The 19,964-nt window shown below is 31.5% G+C and overlaps 2 protein-coding genes and 1 long non-coding RNA gene across 8 annotated transcripts; 2 read left to right on the top strand and 1 right to left on the bottom strand.

Annotated features, from left to right (window-relative positions):
• Positions 1-653: 653 nt before the first annotated feature.
• Positions 654-8,727, bottom strand: LOC126768191 (muscle LIM protein 1). Of its 6 annotated transcripts, none has more exons than XM_050486147.1 (11): positions 8,502-8,727; positions 7,786-7,919; positions 7,080-7,245; positions 5,951-6,077; positions 5,611-5,707; positions 5,088-5,172; positions 3,936-4,232; positions 3,716-3,848; positions 3,322-3,509; positions 2,738-2,891; positions 654-1,542 (listed from the first exon to the last, which is right to left on the bottom strand). In XM_050486147.1, the coding sequence occupies exons 2-11, from the start codon at positions 7,898-7,900 to the stop codon at positions 1,420-1,422; spliced, it is 1,485 nt and encodes a 494-aa protein (XP_050342104.1). In that variant the 5' UTR covers positions 7,901-7,919; positions 8,502-8,727; the 3' UTR covers positions 654-1,419. The 6 variants fall into 6 exon arrangements, 4 of the variants coding, with proteins under 4 accessions (XP_050342104.1, XP_050342103.1, XP_050342105.1 ...); XM_050486146.1 differs by lacking the exon at positions 5,611-5,707 and adding an exon at positions 5,365-5,461; XM_050486148.1 differs by lacking the exons at positions 2,738-2,891; positions 5,611-5,707 and adding an exon at positions 5,365-5,461.
• On the top strand, positions 1,956-2,821 carry LOC126768225 (selenoprotein F). The gene has a single exon (XM_050486198.1). It carries the CDS (start codon positions 2,057-2,059, stop codon positions 2,561-2,563), a length of 507 nt encoding a protein of 168 aa, XP_050342155.1. The 5' UTR covers positions 1,956-2,056; the 3' UTR covers positions 2,564-2,821.
• Positions 8,210-8,546, top strand: LOC126768234 (uncharacterized). The gene is made up of 2 exons (XR_007669225.1): positions 8,210-8,371; positions 8,472-8,546. It is a non-coding gene; the product is annotated as an uncharacterized LOC126768234 (long non-coding RNA).
• Positions 8,728-19,964: the final 11,237 nt, after the last annotated feature.

Here is a 19,964-nt window from a genome sequence, read left to right as displayed (position 1 = left end):
AAAGTTAAAACGAAGAATGCTTGAAGAACTTTCTTCAAATTCTCTAAAACCCTTTTATTTTGTATTTAACGGTAACGCTAACTTTTGTTAGGTTTCAAGTATTCTTCGTTTTAAGTTTTATCAAAATTCAATCTTATAAATTTACACTTTTTTGTATTATATCTAAGTCCACTCAGCTTGCTGGTAAATCCGCCACTACATTTTACAATAATTACACAATCACCAATAAAATGATTTATTCCTATTTTGAAATCGTATAGTGAAGTTTAAAAAAAATATATTTTAATTATATTATGAATTTATTTCATCAGAAAAGTTTCGGCACCACTGATCTATGTATATATTTGGTACTATTTAAGGCGAGAGTCCGTTCCCACTTGTCGGATGTCGAGTCACCGGTACTCTTAGTAGCTGTTCCTTTTGTTTGGAAATATACATATTTATCGTACAGGTGTTATCGGGTGGTTTGCTTGTACCGGTCATGCACCACGTTTCACAATTAATGAACTTTAGCATATATCGTCATGTGTCAAATAAAAATGTCTTGAACTATAAAAGTCGATCAATACTTTGTTCACAAGATAAATAGGACGAAATTTAATATAAAATCGCTATAGCTATAATCTAACAGGTTCATAAATAAAAAATAAAACTGGTGCTTATTTATTTATTAAATATGATAAATAACGAATATTGTAGTTGCAGTATAATGCAATAAGCTGCCTTAATTTATGATATTTAATGTTACATTGCGAAAGCTTCAAAGCATTTGATATTAAATCTAGCACAACTTACTGCTGTTTTTATGATAAAGTGAATAATATTATGTACAAAAATCTTTGGTGTAAAATATATAATAAGTATGGATATATATTTATGAATGTATATTTCCTTCAGATCTTCTTTGTAAGATCTGGTCGGTCGAAACGATTACATATTACTGTAATCTTTGCCGCATTTACAGGACAGTTTACCTTATATATCAAAAAAGTGATATTTTAAAGGTATATTCACAATGCCATCTTAAAAAAGCCTTTCAATATATATTTTTTTGTATTTTTGTTTATTTTTATATAGTGTTTATAAACCTTACATACTTATTAATAACTATTAAGTCTATGCATCTTACGCTACGATATTTTATGACGAATTTATAAAATAAGGGCCCAGACACATTCATTACAGTTTGTACTTATGAAAGGAATGTAACCTTAATTTATATTTTATCATAAAATATTCGCCTTATCAAATAATAAAATCTTTTACATACATGAGTCTTATTTGATATTATCAACCATTATTAAAACCAGTTTAATACATGGTATGATGGAAATAATAGGTAGCGATATGCAATAGATTAGATTCCTTTCATGCTACCACGCATTCTATAATCTTATAAAGTCCAGCTTCATACTATTATTAAGCCATGGTCAATGTGCCTGCACCCAAACCGAATCCAACACCTTTTGGTCCAAAGTTTCGGCCGTAGCATCCGCGACAGTAAATCTCACCGTTGGGCCCATCGCACAAATTAGTGGAATCCTAAAACAAGATTTTTTTTATTAGATTATTCTAAAATCATATTGATAAAAAATATTCCTAATTTAGATGATTCAATTTATGTATTAAAATATCGCTATGAAATTCAGTTTCTGAATATTTTCATAACACTGTACATTTTTATTTGATACTTTGTTGCAAAATATTGTATATCTTACATAATTACAATTTTAAGCAAAATAATATTATACATTTTAAAAGTTTGTTTCGGTTTTAAAAATTGTTTTAGTAATGTATTTATAAAATATAGAATATTTTATTGGATTAATTGCTTAATTCTTATATATAATTTATAAAATTTCAATAAGTACATAATTATGTGTTATATTGCAGATCACTTTCCCAACTTGAATATGAATATAATCTATGTTAGTTTTAGTTGACACTGACTTGTCAGTCTTAACGCTGACAGTAGCTCTGACTGTTTTTTATCAATATTAGGTTAGGCACTATAATACAAATTTAATATTCATGAAGAAATAGACATTTAAATACAATGGCTGCCCAAAAAATAGCAGTGGTATTTGTTATTTTAACAGTGTATTTGGCGGATATCAGTTTAGCAGACTTTTCAACAGAAGATTGTGCTTCCCTTGGTTTCATAAAAGCAAATCTACTATGCTCATCGTGCGATCAATTAAAAGATTTCAGCTTAGATCAGTTAGTAGAACATTGCAAGCAATGCTGTCATAACGATGATTCAACACCGAATGAAAAGAAATATGCACGCGCTATTCTAGAGGTTTGCACTTGCAAATTCCCAGCTTATCCACAAATTCAAGCATTCGTTAAAAGTGACAGACCTGCTAAATTTCCGAATTTGCAAATTAAATATTTACGTGGCTTAGACCCAATAATTAAGCTTCTTGACAAAGATGGTATAGTCAGAGAAACAGTGGCAATTGAAAAATGGAATACAGATTCAGTTGAAGAATTTTTAAACACACACCTTATAAAGGAAGAAGATGAAGACCGTGGATTTTTAAAAACTAATCTTATTTAATAAATAATTTTTATAAAATAAATAATTTTGATAATAATAATGAACTGTTATATTAATTGTCGAAAGTGTGATTTTGTTCTTATTATTCTAATCTTAATATTTCAAATTATAGCATAAGCATCTGTTATAAAAAAAGGTTTAGATAATACTAACATGTACACATAAAATACTTACGAGAGATCTGTGGCAGTCAGCACATGAAAAGCATCGTCTGTGCCATGTGCCATTCTTTGAATTCATTTTTTCAGCAGCATATACAGGGAATCCACAACGTGGGCATCCCTGACCTTTAGCTGCCTTCTGTCCAGTGAAGGGTAACTGTTCTGTGCTGTAGTAGTATTATCAAATGATAAGTACATTGTGTTTTATCACATTTTGATATACCTATGTATATTTTTTTAGATAAAGTAGTTTTGTAAACACAAATTTTTATTTCATTAAAAAATCAGGGAAACAATACATTGTGAGTTCGTGCACACAGTTACTATTACAAAGAAATGGGAAAAATGTCCAACATTATTAAATATGTAATAAGTATTTTTTAGACACTATTACTAACATATTTATATCTGACTACATAGTGACCAAGGAGAACAATGGAATTGTTTAACTAGGTTTGAATTAGATAATATTATTTGATCATATTATTTGTTAAATTTCTAAAACAAGAAGAATAAAATCATTATAAATGGACTGTACGAAAGTAAATCTGAAAAAAAGAATAATTTTTTTTTTATTAATTATCTCAAGTAACTTACTATGTAACTGTTGGTTCCGAATCAGTGGAAACGAGTGTAGGAGCATGGCCGTAACCAAAGCCTCGGGGACCGAAGAGCTTGGCATAGCACGAGCGACAATGAATTTCCTTGTCAGGTCCATCGCAAGCCAGCATCGAATCCAATGGGCGATGACATTCAGCGCAGTTGAAGCACTTCTTGTGCCACATCTATTGACAAAAAGTAATTTTTATTTAAAAGATTCAGTTTAAATTACAATGTTCACAAACTAATGTAGGTATTTATTTTGGGCGTAACTTTCTTTACATTGAAATATATATTGAATACATTGAATTCATGATTCAATTGTAATAAATTTACAATCACAACTTATAGATTAATATCTATATTAAAGATGACAAGTTAATATACTCACAGTTCCTTTAGCCAACTGTTGTTCCGCTGCAAACACCATTCCACCGCATCGGGGGCAACCCTGACCCTTAGGTGCCTTAATGGAAGTGGTATCCGAATTGTAAAAAGGTCTGTTAGCGGAAATTTCCTCCTCGCTATAAGAAATAATTTAATATTTAGAAATTAATTTACAATAATTATATTATGTAGAAAGTTTTTGAATGAATTGCGGTAGATTTTACCTCAAGCCGTCAGTCTGAAGAAATCCAGAACCGCATGCAAAACCGTAACCATGCGGTCCCCATTTTTTTCCGTAACAGGTCTTGCAGTACACATCGTTGTCGGGTCCGTCACATGCGATAATAGAATCCAAAGTCTTATGGCAGTCGTGGCATTTGAAACATTTGCGATGCCACTCACGACCTTTAGCCAAAACTTGTTCTGCAGCGTAGACGGCTCCACCACATCGCGGACAACCTTTTCCAGGAGGCGCCTGTATTGCGGCAGTGTCAATCACCTTTGTCTTAGGAGCCTGGTCACTGTTACGTAAAACCGTAAATATTTTAGAAATGTTAATAAAAAATACATACATACCTAAATATAAAGTCAGAAAATATTTTAAGAAATGTAGTTTGGCTCGTCATGATCTTTACACTAAAAATATTCATGTTAACTACATATTTATGTTGGAACCTTATTTTACATACCCATTTTATTATATATTTAGGAAAATGTAATAAAATTAATACTTAACACAAAATTATATTTTAAAGTTTCCTTAATTCTTGATATATTCGTTTTATTCGATAATTATAAAATATAAACTAAAATAAATTAGTTATATTATACCTATTTAATCATCATATTTACATTACCTATATGCGCTACCTACGCTACATAAAGATTACATACAGTTATGCAATTAGAGTTTAAAAGTTCGCGTATAACCTAAAAATAAATGAGATAAATGGGTAGATTCTGCATCAGATTAAATATGTTGTAAGAGCGCGTGGCTAGTCTTGCCTATATTAAAATTAGTTCGTTCGAGAACGAACAGCGCATTCTATTTACGATTTGGCATTCTGCCATCTTTTGTTTGTATTATAAGCTGTTTTTATGAAAGCGAAGCGATGGAAATAACCTAAACCTGTCTGTAACCTGAGATGATAATTTTTGACATAATTGAAAATATTTTTAGAAAAGTTGCTGTATCACACCTTTAATAGTAACTTAATACGTAAGATTAAAATAAAAAATAACCCATCACTGTTATAGCAAAAAGAGGCATATACCAATCGCATGTACTTTATATGCTAAAACAAAATATTGGTATTTATATTTAAATCGACAAAGTCAAACAAGAATATCTACGAATATTTTTAAAATAATCTTACCCGTTGGCATAAGGATCGCTTTGCAAAACTCCTGCTCCTTTTCCATATCCATATCCTTTAGGTCCAAACTTTTTACCATAGCAAACTAAAAAGAAAAAAGAAAATGATCAACCAATTACTTTAATGATTATTATACATGCTATTTAGCATATCTCTTCATTCACTGTTGCATGAATATAGGTAAAGTTATGGGCATTTAAATATAACATTATTAAAGAAAAAAACATAAACAGTTATGGAAAGTTAGTTTTGTTGTAATTTGGATAAAGGAACGAACCTTTGCAGTAAATGTCTTTGTCAGGGCCTTCGCAACAGTTGGTAGAGTCCAGCCGCTTTTGGCAGTCGCCGCATTTGAAGCACTCCCTGTGCCACGCCTGGACATATAGTGAATAATGAGGATGTGTGGAAGCATTCATGCGAGGATATACAGGTACACGCGGTTACCACAATTATACTTAACGTTAGCACTTAAACTTTCCTAATGGAATGTTCGTTTAGGTGGTAAACGTAAGTACTCAAATACCTCGACAATATATTTCTTTATCTGGTCCATCACAATGCGTCATTGAGTCTAGACTCTTGTTGCAAGTTAAGCATGTGAAGCATCGCTTGTGATATTCCTACGGCACAAATTATGCTGTTATTCCTCTGTTAATAAGCAATTGTTACTCTTTCGTTTCTTAAAGAGTAGTTTTATGATGTACAAGTGTTTATACGATTTGCATGTTTTTTATTTAATGATATGAAAGTTGATAAGAATTTATAAAGTTCAAAAGATTGTGTAGATACTAATGATAACCTTTGTTATATTCGTCCGTATAAGAAAAACATTTAAATAAGGTGACACTTTTAAAACGCCTTACCTTTCCGCGAGCTAGCATTTGTTCCGCAGCATATACATAGCCGCCACAACGAGGGCAACCTTCACCTGGTGGTGCCTTAGCTATAACACGAGACTCCAAGCAAGCTCCATTCGTTCGGACGCCCCCCCTGTACAAATAAACTACATCATTGCCTACTCGTATAATCTGTCTGAGCCATAATTAAGAAGAAATGTTAAAAGCTTATTGGGCATCGGAATATTCCAATAACCCCTAAAAACGAAATGATTCACACTTATGGTAGCAAAGCAGGTAATGCCGGCGGCGCACCTCCGCCGTAATGGGAGAAGGTAAGGGCTCCCGGCCGCCCGCACCGTGTTGGCTTGTGATTAAGTCTAGTCACACATACTACATACGTCTTATCAGAGGGCGCTTTCCTTATCCCATTACATGGATTAGCTATGATTAAATCTATGACAAGCATTAACTAAATGTTAGTTTGGATCAGTTGCGGAGAAAGTTACTAAAACAAGAATGACGTAAATTTTCTGTGCATGCTTTAATGGTGCGTCTCGAGCGTACAAAGCCGTGCCAAGGCTTTATATATTGGGTTCTCACCGTTGTGCAGTTGTTTCGGTTCGCCCCGAAAACGAGGAAGGGAAAATCTAGGGAGGGAACGCAGTGACCCGGCGAGAGCCTTTGCCTTTGAGGGTCGGGCCCAAACCGGTCTCGACCACGTTCCCGTTTAACAACAATTCGGAATGGTAGTCGACTCTTTTATTACATTTTTTTATAAATAATAAATAATTATACCGATAAACAAAATAAATTAAGCGATAGCGAATAAATAACCCTAACTAGAATAATTTAAAGTACAGTGGCGATCGCGAGGCACCGCTGGTTGGCCGAGATGCGTGTCGGCGTCCCGCTAGCTCTGCTGGACGGCTGCTCGCGCTCAATTCCTGTTGCGACATAAACGGAGACTGGTCATGCATATGTCGGGCAGCGCATAATTTACAGCCGAGCGCGCACTTTCTGCTTATATGAGATTATGTACACGCGGTTAATGTTGTTACGTACGAGCCCGCAGGCCGGTCGAAATAACGACCTTAGATAAGGAAAGACCCTCAGATGCGCGGGCGGCGGGAGTTCGAAATAATTTAGTACTTACGCGTTCTCGCCTTTAAGGTGATCTCCAGTGTCCATAGACAGGCAGCCAGCACCGCCACCAAAGCCATAGCCTTTAGGTCCAAATTTGCGCGCGTGGCAAACTTTGCAGTAAAGTTCACCTTCGTGTTCTGTACAGTTGGTGGAGTCCAGCAACTTTTGGCAAAGACCTGTGTATAACCAAAAATGATTTTTAAATGATTTGAACATATGGATACTTACATTTAGATTGTATTGATATTATTAAAAATGTGCTCATTTGCGTTTTATTATATGAATTTTATTATTTGTCTTATATAAATTTCAAAATGGAAATAGCGAACTAATTTATTAAAAAACGTGTAAATATGAGAAAAATTGAATTAGCATTATAACAATAAATATTTGCAGGGTGTAGTGTTTAACTTATGTCAATATTATTCGCATGAATTAAAACTAAGTATTTCTGCTAGTAGACAAAAATAAATATGCATTAATTTTTCATACAAAATGGTAGAATAATAATCTCTTATTTATTAATATTGACTAACTACGTAAAGTAGTCTCTTATTTATTAATATTTTCTTACTTAATAACTTCAGTTTTGAATATGTTTATAAAATTCGATGTATTGTAAAGAATTGTACATGGTCTTTAATAAAATTTTTTGGGGATTTTAGATAATTTCTTGTAATAAGGCTTTAACTAGTTTAGATGCTTCGATATCTTACCACATTTGAAGCACATTTTGTGCCATTTGAGTCCGCCGGCGACACGTTCTTCTGCCGCGTATACGGACTTGCCGCATTTCGGACACTTAGGGTTATCTGCGGGTTTGAAAGGCATTGTGCTCGCTTAACTTATCCTGAAAAAGAAATATTACATGTTTTATTTATAAAAAATTTACGTTTAATCAATAAGGCAGCCTAAAATATTTCTATAAAGGTGGCACCTTGGAAATAGATCAATTTTATTGTTAATTTTTAACTAACTTGTACTTAATTTTTGTTTTTTTTTTTTAAGATGTTATGTCACTTTAAAAGCAACACACATACGAAATGAAAATAAAGCATCATTGAGTCATTGACAAATTTAAATTTAACTATTGCATTCATTGGCCAAAATCCAAGTTGCCACCTTCACTAACATCGCATTAAAACTTGCACTTTATGGTTCAACAACCACATGTACGAAAAATAAGTAAATTAGCTAATACGGCTCTTTCCAATTATTGAGAAGACATGACAAAAGGACGTGTGCAGTAAGGCGGCCACTGCGTGGGCTCTAATTCTAACGCTCCTAATTTGGGGCGTCCAGGTAAAGTTACGCTTCTGGATTGGCAATGCAACTCTATAAATAGAGTGCATAAGGAAGGAGCCGTAAAAACACTCGCGATTAGGTTAAGTTTTGTTTACAGGATTCTATATCACTTTCACCAGTCACGGACCTGTTCGTCGAGTCGCTACGAGAGTCGAGCTCCCGGACGCGTATACAGTTCAGGGCGTTGGTGCCAAGACTGCGGTTCGCGGAGGTCGAATGATGCGCGAGGGCAGTGGAACACCGTAGTCTATGCGCGAGTTGCACACGGCCCCAGTGGAGGGGCGTCCGCGCCGCCCTCGCACCCTCGCCCTCGGCTCTACTTCTTGACTACCCCAAGACATTACTATTGACTACAATAACCGTAATAATAATATAATATCTTCATCACCTTAGCGATATAGATAAATTAATTAATAGCGTACTGTAATATATTTCAATTATTTATTATTATTCTTTATAATTGTGGTTTTCTTCTTTGAAATTCTTATGTGAAATTTTTGTATGGGTATTTAACCCATACAAAAATTTCACAAAAATCGGTTTATTACTCAAATAGTGTTCCATATCAACATTTTTTAATTTGCTACATGTTATAGATATCTACCTAAATAGAATTTCAAATATACATCATCATTGACCAATTAATGGTGATGAAATCTTGTTTTGGTCAAAGTCAATTGAAAATATGCTCAAAACTGCTCTGAATGGTAGTGAAAATACTACCAAAAGTTCCTTTAATATACAATTTCAATATCCGGTAGCTATAATATGAGTCAACAACTATTAGAAAAGACAAAACCCTTTTTTTTATAAATTATTAATATATATTTTGTCTTTTAAAAATAATAATAAAAAAAATATACTAATCAAAATAATTTATGTAGCTATGTAGGTGCTAAAAGAACGAAATAGTCCCTTTAGCGATAAAGTTCTTAAAGTAAAGAGATATAAATGTATATAAGAGAGATTTGTTCATATTTTATAAAATTTATATAATATTAATATTTGGGCTATAGATATTCCACGGTAAGTTATTCTTAAGTGACTACTGACTATTTAATTCTTAATAAGAATACTCAAGGTATCGAAGCATTTTAAGCTTGCTCTATGACCATATCTTTCAAAAGGCTAAACAAGAAGTACCTATATATTTTTTATCACTCCAAATGACATTTAGAGATACAATTCTAAAAACTTTTACTAGGAATGGTGAACAACAAAGCAAAATAAAATTGCGTAATAAATAAACAACAAATTATAATGTCATCCAGACCGATTTCGGCCACGACGGCCAATCTCAAGAGAGATTAGCCGACTGCGCAGAACATATTATAGTGCACAAGTGTGTGCACAAACACAGGTGCACTCTCTATTCCCAAACACTCATAGTCTGATGGGATGGCAAACCGACACGACCGCAAAGAGTTCAGGCGCAGAACCAATGGCTTTACGTGCTTTCCGAGGCACGGGTACACTCCTGTTTTCACAATTCCAACTTCTAGACTCCGGGATGCTACTGTGAATTATGATGAATATAATTTTAGACACAAAGGACATAATCTTAAAGTTCATGGACTTGTAATAAGGGGTTTATACTTCTTTAACATAAATACTTGTATTAACCATCAGGTGACTCATTCATGATTCTTCGTCCACCTTCTTATATAATATAATTTAAAATATATTATATTCACGTTAAGAGGTAGATTGATTCATACGAGCTACTTGTATAATGTAATTACATGTAGAATGCTATGTATGAATGTTTAGAAGCCCTGAAGAAGAAACCTAAAATCATCTTTATTTTATAAAATCTCAGAATACAATAAATTCTATTATAGTACCGATTTTATGAATATATCTTAATAAAATTCATAATCGATTTGCACCTCGTTTTTTTTTTTACATTATTCAAAGACCTAGTTTGTCATTTTGTACAGATTCATAATGATTGAGTTAACTTCGAGTTTTAATATTTTAGATTAAATACTTCAGTTTATAAGAAAAAGTCATGTCATGTTAGTTGTAAAATTGTATAATATTTATAATTTTATATATAACAGTTCCTTTTTAAATATAGGTGGATTTTTAACTAAGAGTGTGGATATATATAACTGATAAAAGATGAAATTTCTTATGAAGCTTAAATAATATGTCTACATACGTATGTGAAAACAATATTGACGTCAAATGTTATTATTATTACAAGTGAGACGTTTTCCAATTTGACCGGTACATGAGTCATATCCCGAAATCAGTATCATTAGACAAAAATAAATTAAAGATAGACTGAAGATCACCAAGCTTGACTCACAATTTTGGCAAGTTTAAACTGTACATAAATCGACAATGACCAACAGTCAATTTTATATTTGTCGTGAGACTAAACGCTTACGAAAAGATGATTTGTGATGATGGCGTACAGCTGTTCAAAACTTGAATTACAACTCATTTTAAAATCAGTATTGTTTAATTAACACTTTTTTAAATTGAAAATAAATTATTAATAATAAAACATCAAGATTAATTTATTTTAATTTATTTATGTCTATTTAATTAAATTATATTAAATTAGAGTAAATTTATAAGCCATGGTAATAATAAAATATTCTGCAAGTGTTTTTTTTTTTAGAAATTTTTATTTGTGTCAAACTAAATTCAAATATAAAGTGTCGATTCATTAACCGATAAAAAACTGGCTGTTTAATTTACATAAAAAAAAACTAAAATGTTATGGACAAAATAGCAAGAAAACTGTTAACGATTTAATAAATCTTATTGTATATATACAATTAGTCCAGTTGCGGATCGCATCATATAACGTACTCTGCCAACTTCTGTACACCTGCTTATCTATTAATATTTTGTATTAACAAAAATAACTCTGCACATTTGGATAAAATTAAAACTATATATATATATATATATATATATATATATATATATATATATATATATATATATATATATATATATATATATTTATAGTTTTATATATATGTATATATATATATATATATATACTATATAGAACCTAAAACAAAAATTAACAATTCAACCATCAACAAGATGTGCATATTGTTTTAATATATAGCATTTGTAATTATTTGAATGATACATTGAGTCAACAATATCTATTATTTAAACTTTTTACCCGGAACACTCCAAATACGAAAAATTGCTATTTGTCGGTACAATATGTGATTGCAATATGTGACATTTACAATATGTGACACAAATCATCATGAGTGGGTGGTACCTACCCAGATACCACCCACTCATGGTACTACCCAGAGGGTTTACACAAAGCCCTACCATCAAGTGAACTATCTACTTTTACTTAGATACCTAACATGACTACTATCTTATACCATTTCATAACAAAACCTTCACGCCTAGTTGTAGGGTTAAACAGAAAATAAAACTAATGCTTTTCATTCCATTTGTAAAGGGTCGTCACGATTATATCTACTTAAAATGTAATTGTATTTTGTTTTCGAAACGCGCTGCTGTTTTCTGGGCATGCTGTTATTGTAATATAAATTAAAATGTACTCAAATCAAGTTAACGGGCATGTTATGTATATATTTAATCAATAAATAAAAATAATTACAACTGCAACTTTATTAGCTGAGCACACATGGCGAGCACATAACGTACTCAAGGCTATCAAACTAAAATGGAATCAGAGTTGTACATCTAGCTTGTTTCCTTTTAAGGGATGTTTACACTTTAGACCATAAATGTCCCACTTATGTAAGAAATTCTACATCATTGACAAGTTTGATAAACGTTTTATTTCGCAAATTGAGAGATATTGTTCTATTTCAGAGTAGTACAACTCCTTACTTGAAGTAAAAAAAAGTAAAATTAAAGTATATAAACCCACAGCTGGGCTACTACTACTACAACTAGACCTACTCTGCTTTTGAGGAGTAGGTTTGGAGCTTTTCCGCGACGCTGCTCTAATGTGGTTTAATAGATACACATGTGGCAAATTTACACCCGGCACATGCAAGAATGATCACGATGTTTTCCTTCACCACAAAGCACGAGAAGAATTATAAACATCAATTAAGCATATGAAAATTCAATAGGTCTTGCCTATGTTTGAACCCCATCTTAATCATCTTCTCTCGTTCTTAACATTACATTACTATTTTTGTCGTGATTGATGATCTATCGATAAATTGTCAAAGATAGTTTATTGTTATAATGTTTAAACATTTTTATTGAGTTTAGTCTTTGTAAAGAATGGCCTGTTACTGGCGCAATAGCGGGGCATCGCATCTATGGTAGCGAGCCAGCCAACTGATTTTGTTTTAAGAAGAAATAGGAAATTCACCAGCGCACCATGTCAGCAATTCACGATTAAGTTATTTTTAGAAGTTTGATTTCATGTTTACTGATAATAATCTTCCTGATCATAATACTTTGTTTTGGAAATATATTTAAAAAGCCTTTAAATAACCCATATTACTTTTTATTAGTCCAACTTAGGTTTTGATCTCTAGATCTAAAGGTCTGTAGCTTTATAAGCCATTTAGACTAAAAGCCCGTAAAAGCAACTAATCGTTTAGTAAATGAAATCAAATTAAATGAAACATGTGAAGTACTAGCTCTACCATTAAGTTTGTACCTACTATCACACATACATATTTTTCGATACGATAGAATCTAATAGTGCACCGAACAAGTACCTATGATACTTGCTCTACAACTATGGTTATTATTAATACACATCCAACGCATCATAACTCATAATACTAATAATGCAACAGTATTTTAGTCGTATATCATAGATGGTCTGCAATTTAGGCATAACATGATATAAGCATAGAATTTCGATATTCATTTCCATTTAATTTATGTTACAAAGTTTTTAAGTGGTGTTGTGAAAACAATGTACTGACTATATTTACGAGTATATCTCAAAATAAGAACTTGCAGATGAATCATTACATAGCATATTGAGTATTTAAATGTGATCTGAGTTGAAAGTAACAATAATATATCGTTTTCACTTTTACAACTGAGGACCAATTCTACTAACAAATTGTCACTTTATCGCAATCGAATCGAAGCGTAATCGTTGCCGCTTATCCGTTTTCCAAATTAATTATTGACCGTAGTCGACGTCCATTTTATACGTATATAAAAGTCAGTTTGATGTAACGGTATATGTTAATATCGTACCTGTTCGATTGCGACCGAATAAATATAGAATAGACAATGTGGGAATGGAATTGAATCGGGAACGCATCTTTATCGTTATAGATTAGTAGAATTGATCCCATGAGCTGATAGTTTATTGGAAAGTGTTATATTATACCTCAAATTACAATTAATTACTTGGGGTCGGTTAGCTGCTAGTTATAGGACATTGATGTCACAAGATTTGGTAACAAGTTACTGTTATTATAAATAAGTTTTTACAATTATATCTTGTTCATGTGATCTGATTAGCATTCGCTACATTTAAGTGTAGCGACGTAGAATATTATTACCGTCGGACAGTAGTAGGAATATGTAGAGGTATATTATATACCTGTTATTTTGATTAAATAAGTTCGTTATCTGCCCTCATATTTTTTCAGAAGAAATATCTATCGATATTTCACGAATTAATGTGTATTAAAAATAAATGACTTAAATAAATTATGTGTATTATTTATTAAAAAAACTGTGATAAAATAAATATAGTCTAAAGGACCTCTATTACTCTAATAAGAGGAAACTGATATTTTGTAAATATTATACGAACAGCGATATTTCTGTATCAGTTTATTACATGCAACATAAATTTTATGGCCGTGAAATGTGAAAAATGTCTACCAGCAAAATTCAGAGCTGGCACGTTTTCAAACTTGTCCATATCTCGATCGCGCCCCTTTGTGACTCGCATTACTTCACCGAGTGATGTAAAAACTCGTTACAGTCTAATTAGATGCTGCGGAACATTAAGAGTATATGTTATTTTTGTACTTTAAAATTATTTTATTTGAATGCAAAAAAGTAACATCATTACGCATTTAACTTGAGTATATGTACATATGTATAGAATTCGGTGTGTTGATGTTTTTAAATTTTTATTTGTATACGATTAGTTCGCTTTTAGATCTTTATTCCGAAATGTCACGTGATCTGGGAGATTAACAGCTTAGCACCATCGTGTATTTAGGTCAATTACGTCTTCGTTTCATCTGATTAATATAAGCAAATGGACAAGATAAACACATGCCGCTTAAAATACAATGAATTTACTTAAATGCCGATCATATACCAGTAATATCATTATTTACACTTTTCAGATCTTAACGTATAAATAAAATCGGAACGTAGTTACAGTTTAAATTTTGTAATCGTTTGTTTTATTCATGGAATGTAAAATATTTGAGATTGAGTAACACTCAGGTGTTTGAAGCTGAATCTGCAGGTGTGGTGGATCTCTCTGCGTAGCGCGTGGGCCGCTGCTAAAATAAAATGGAAATCCTCACAGAGCACCGCTTACTCAGCGCTACAAAACTCTTGCGTATTACTCATTCCCACTGTAGGTAGCCGCCTACGTTGTAATAAAATTTCATAGACTACTTTTAGATAATCATAATGTAACATTATCATCTACTTATTTTCTTTGTTTAAATGGGCAATGGGCATTTATTAAAAAATATATATATCTTATTAAATAGATATATAATTAATAATAGTATTAAAGTTCTTCTATCTCAGATACAAAGTATTCTATGTACTCTTCGGTAGAGGAGAAGAAAAAACTATTAAAACATTTACCACAATCACTGGCGTTATTGGGGTGTGGTTTTAATAATAATTTGAAAAAATATCCAGCAATCTATAGACCAAAACAAAAAACTGAAAAGAATGCAATGAAAATCACTAAAAATATTTTCATACTAAGTATAGGTAGGTCCTCGTGAAGTTTTTAATAAATACAAAATATTCGCTTTTTGCTGGATTTATATGTGAAACTGAAAACTCACTTGACAGATAAATAAATAGTAATATTTTAAAGATCAAACTGTAAAAACAGTCATTATCATTAATAAAAATAATCGATATCTGTTTGCGGACGATTTAATTGCATCTGATGTGTTTTTTTAGATTGTTCGTTATTGTATTTTTATTATGCAGTTTAATTGGTAACTACTGAATGAAATTTGTAATAAAACCATTATTATTCACATTTATTTTTCAATCCTACAATTTGTGCTCCTCGGTAAATAATTCCGAGATAAATGTATAAATACGGCAACTAGTAAATTTGTGCGCTAAAGAACCTTACATATATTGTCTAATTTAATAATATAAAATGCCTATTATAATAATATCCTTATATTAAAAAAAAGTTTACGTATAAATCTGTGTAATTTTGTGCTCTAATTTCAATCATATGCGATATTAAAATAATTCATGATAAGCAATACACATACAATTGCATATTATAAAACTATAAAAATCAAGGCTTTAAAATACCACTATACTTTTTTTACTAGCAGATGATAAATAACAAATATATCTAATTTCGTGTTCTTATTCAGTTCTAAACGAGAGTAAAATGTTACAGTTTCCTGACCGAATACTTGCGGGCATAACATCATATTATGTATGCGTATATGTATCCGGGGCTATTTCGGTTCCTGAAAGCGTGTGGCACAGAAATACGAGTGGCCACAACTCGATATTATGTACAAAAATTGAACGTATTATAAGATCTCTGCATCTTTCATATTTAATTTTTAAAAGAAAGTGATACGAGATATCCTAAAATAAATGGCTGGCGTTTTTTATAATAAATTTTCAATTGAAACTGCTATTAATTAATAATAAAAAGACTACCCATAGTTTTATACTACACATAATATAAAACAAACAATTTTTCTTTACATTATAATAATTTTATGAGAAAAATCAGTACTGAATATTTGTGAAGTCAAAAATGTACTCTAAAGTATGGTGGGAACCCTAGTTCGTTCACAATATTAGTTTGGGTTTACCTACCTGTATGACGCAGGCCAAGCAAATGCTCACCGGGTGTGTCATTATTTAAAAATTGTTTTTCAATGTCAAACTATCATTGAATAATAATAATGTGAAAGTGTAATGTTTGCCAAAAGTCCGCAACAATATTGTTAGCTATGAAAACTATCACTATTCTTGTATAAAAATACTTAACATATATTACATGTAATTAAATTGAACACCATATTATTTCTATAATCTAATATTTTTTTTAATTAAAACTTTCAAAATATTAAAACAAAAACAGCTACGTATGAACAACACATAATTTATTGCACCTGTATCCAAAAATAATAATCATATATGAATCAAATATTTTATTAAGGGTTGCCAAAACGTAATTAGATTTAATGACACAGTCTTTGTAATAATCTTCACGTGATACTATTACGGAAATTCACGGATTCGCATTAAATTATTTGTGACAAATTAGTTACAAAACTTTAGTTAATTATAAATTATAATCTGCTTTCCTCTATGATGTTGTATTTTTCAACAACATTGACGCTACACTGATCATGTTTCTTTATGTCATGAAACTAAATGAAGTCAAATATATCAATCAAAACAATAGCCCATAACAATTCTACATCTGGGAAAACTCTTTATGAAAAGTCTTGGAGTTTATTCCACCACGCGGCTCGAGTTCGAATTGGAGCTTACACAGTCATATGGCAAAATATTATCCGTCACTTGCAGGTACGCATGATTCGATACTTCCCTTTAAAGCAACGTAATGTAAAATTATTTTCAAAAAGGTCATGCATTACGTAAATATGTTATACTGATGTACCTACTTCAAATGTTAACATAGAAATTATATTATTGGTATACTACCAATAATATCATTTCACACATTTTGTGAAAAAAAATATCAAATGATTTTTGTGGTCTGAATAATATTTTTCTAATCAGCTATATCGCCAAAACCAAAAGGTACTATTATAATGAACAACAACATACCACTAATTTTGCTCACAAAAATTAAACAAACTGATTTTGCTACGACAATTGGCAATTTCTGAATCAGATGTTTGTATTCGACTAGCCAACAGCGCGACAGCCTTCTTATGTTCTTTTTGAGGAACAGGAATGCAAATTTACCAAATGTCTGGGGTACAGCTGCTACTATGAATTTATTTATAGAAAAATTTCACAATATGACCCAAGATGTAATCTAAAATACTTGCTATTAGGGCATGTAATTAATTTGTAGTAAACCTCCACGACAAATCCAATAATACAAAATATAGTTGTGATTTTTAGTATTTCTAGTACTCTTACCTCTTTTGATATGTATCAAGAGTATGGATCCGAAATTTGTATACGTATATTATTTCGGTTTAATTAAATTTGCATTTTTTTTTTATCGACCGTACTATTTTTTCAAAACCTGATGCTGAACTAAATGTCTTTGAAATGCTTGGTAAGACTTAGCTCTTTCTCTGGAATTATAACTGTTAAGGTAACTTTAAGCCTTAGCTCTTAGTATTGTTCGCATATATGTATTAAACCCTCATACTTAAATATGTAAATATAACAGAAAACAAAAAGCTAACCGTAAAATAATTTAATATAACATTATATTACATACAATTGAAAAGCTACATTATTTGTTGGTATGGTTTAGTTGTAATTGGATTTGTCATAATAATTATTTATAAACGTGAAATGAATGTTTTTTCTTCAATCAAACTCGAACGGGGTTTTATCTATTATTATTTCATAAAAAACGCAATTTAATTATAGTTATCTTATATTCTATTCAAACACGACTGAAGGTAGAGTTAATTTTCGTGCAAATAAAACAAATAATTATATAACATCTGTGCAGCAATGACAAAAGGGTAAAGATTTAGTAATAACTATATATTTTAAAGATGTAATAATTTATACGTACAAATGTATGTAGTAAACATGTGTTTATTGAAATATAAATTTTTACAAAATATTCCTGAGTGCTACGATAAAGATGATTATTAATATTTTGGGGCTAAGGAGTTGGCTGTAGACAGCACGGTCCGTAGTGGCCGTTTGAGAGTCACGGCTAAATTTATACCACGATTAACAGTTTCTACTGCCGACATACTGACATGCACCATTTTTGGACTCGAACATAAATATACCTCGCAAGACAATCTTTAATATTAAGATGGTTGCTATCCAATGAGTTCTATTTTTATAATGATTTAACTTATGTTATGTATTAAAATATCATATGAAAAACAATATAATTCAACTTAATTGTCAATAATATAATACGAGTACACGTAAAAAGAGTGGTTGGTTAGTTTTATTGTTAAATAACATTAAAATTTATTTAAAAATAAAATCATCATAACAAAAATATTTACTTACCACTACCTCCATCTGTTGGTGAATCTTAAAACTAATTTAAAACTAAAAGTTATAAAAGGGCATGATAGCCCTTTACTGTATAGCTCCATCTAACGGAGCTCAAGAAAATTAAAAACTTCTGAATTCCACCATACGCCATCTGTTGGCTACGGTGAGGACGGAATAGTGGTGCTGAAGGCTCCGCTACTTTCGCCCGACTGAATAACGCAGGCTTCTACAACTAGTAGTCTATTAATAAAAGCTTACCAAGAAATCGAGAACGGCAGGCTGAATCCTATTTTAAGGTTTCGCACGAGGCTATAATGAGTCTAACGACCGCGTTAGACGCAATTCGTTAACGGCATCGTTATTCTCGTTCGCCGTTATTTTGAGCTGTTGCGAATGTGTCTGTTTATAGTTTAACGAGACAGATGGCGGGCGTGTTCCATATCTATTCGTGAATACCATATTTTTTGTAGTAATTTTAAGAAGCGGTAGAATCAGCTGTAATGTAATACTTTCGATAAATATTTTTAGAAAATAATGTTGCAGTTAATATACTTTAAATATATATACTTTAAACAAGATTGATGCTAATCAACTAAACGAAATCATTTTACTGAACGAAAGCTTTTTCGTTCAGTAAAATGATTTCGTTTAGTATAAAATTAATTACAAGGCGTATCTTTGCTCTTTGAATATTATTAAAATTTATAAATAATACTTAAGAGGCAGTAATTAAGTGTTAGCAAAACATTTTCTCTTTTTTCGGAAAGTTTGTTTGATTGTCTCATTAGGAGTTAACTATTCGGCTAATTTCAGGTCACTTGGCACTAATTTGTTCAGTAGTGGTCCACATTTTCCTGTTATTGATTCACGCTCATAATCACTAACAATTTCATTATAATATGAAGACATATAAGAAGACAGACGTCACAATCGGTATACCGTCTATAGACGAGTAGGTACTACTTGAGCGGAGACGGAGGATCAAATAATGTAAAGGAACTTCAGCCAGGTCTGACAATAATCTTAAGAAGGTGGTGTGATCCGACCAAGGCTTTGGCGTATCTTGAGAGACATCCACATGAAATAAAAAACTAATCGTCTTTTTCTTAAATTGGTATATATTGGTGGTTGGGAAAGTACGTAGTAAAACTATGGGAAAAATTATATTTTATAAAAAAATCATAGGGATTTCTTATACAGCAGAATG

This window comes from Nymphalis io, chromosome 4, assembly GCF_905147045.1.
Source record: "Nymphalis io chromosome 4, ilAglIoxx1.1, whole genome shotgun sequence".
Lineage (NCBI taxonomy): Eukaryota > Metazoa > Arthropoda > Insecta > Lepidoptera > Nymphalidae > Nymphalis > Nymphalis io.
The sequence above is the reverse complement of the archived record's forward strand: the minus strand, read 5'-3'. Positions and strand labels throughout refer to the sequence as shown.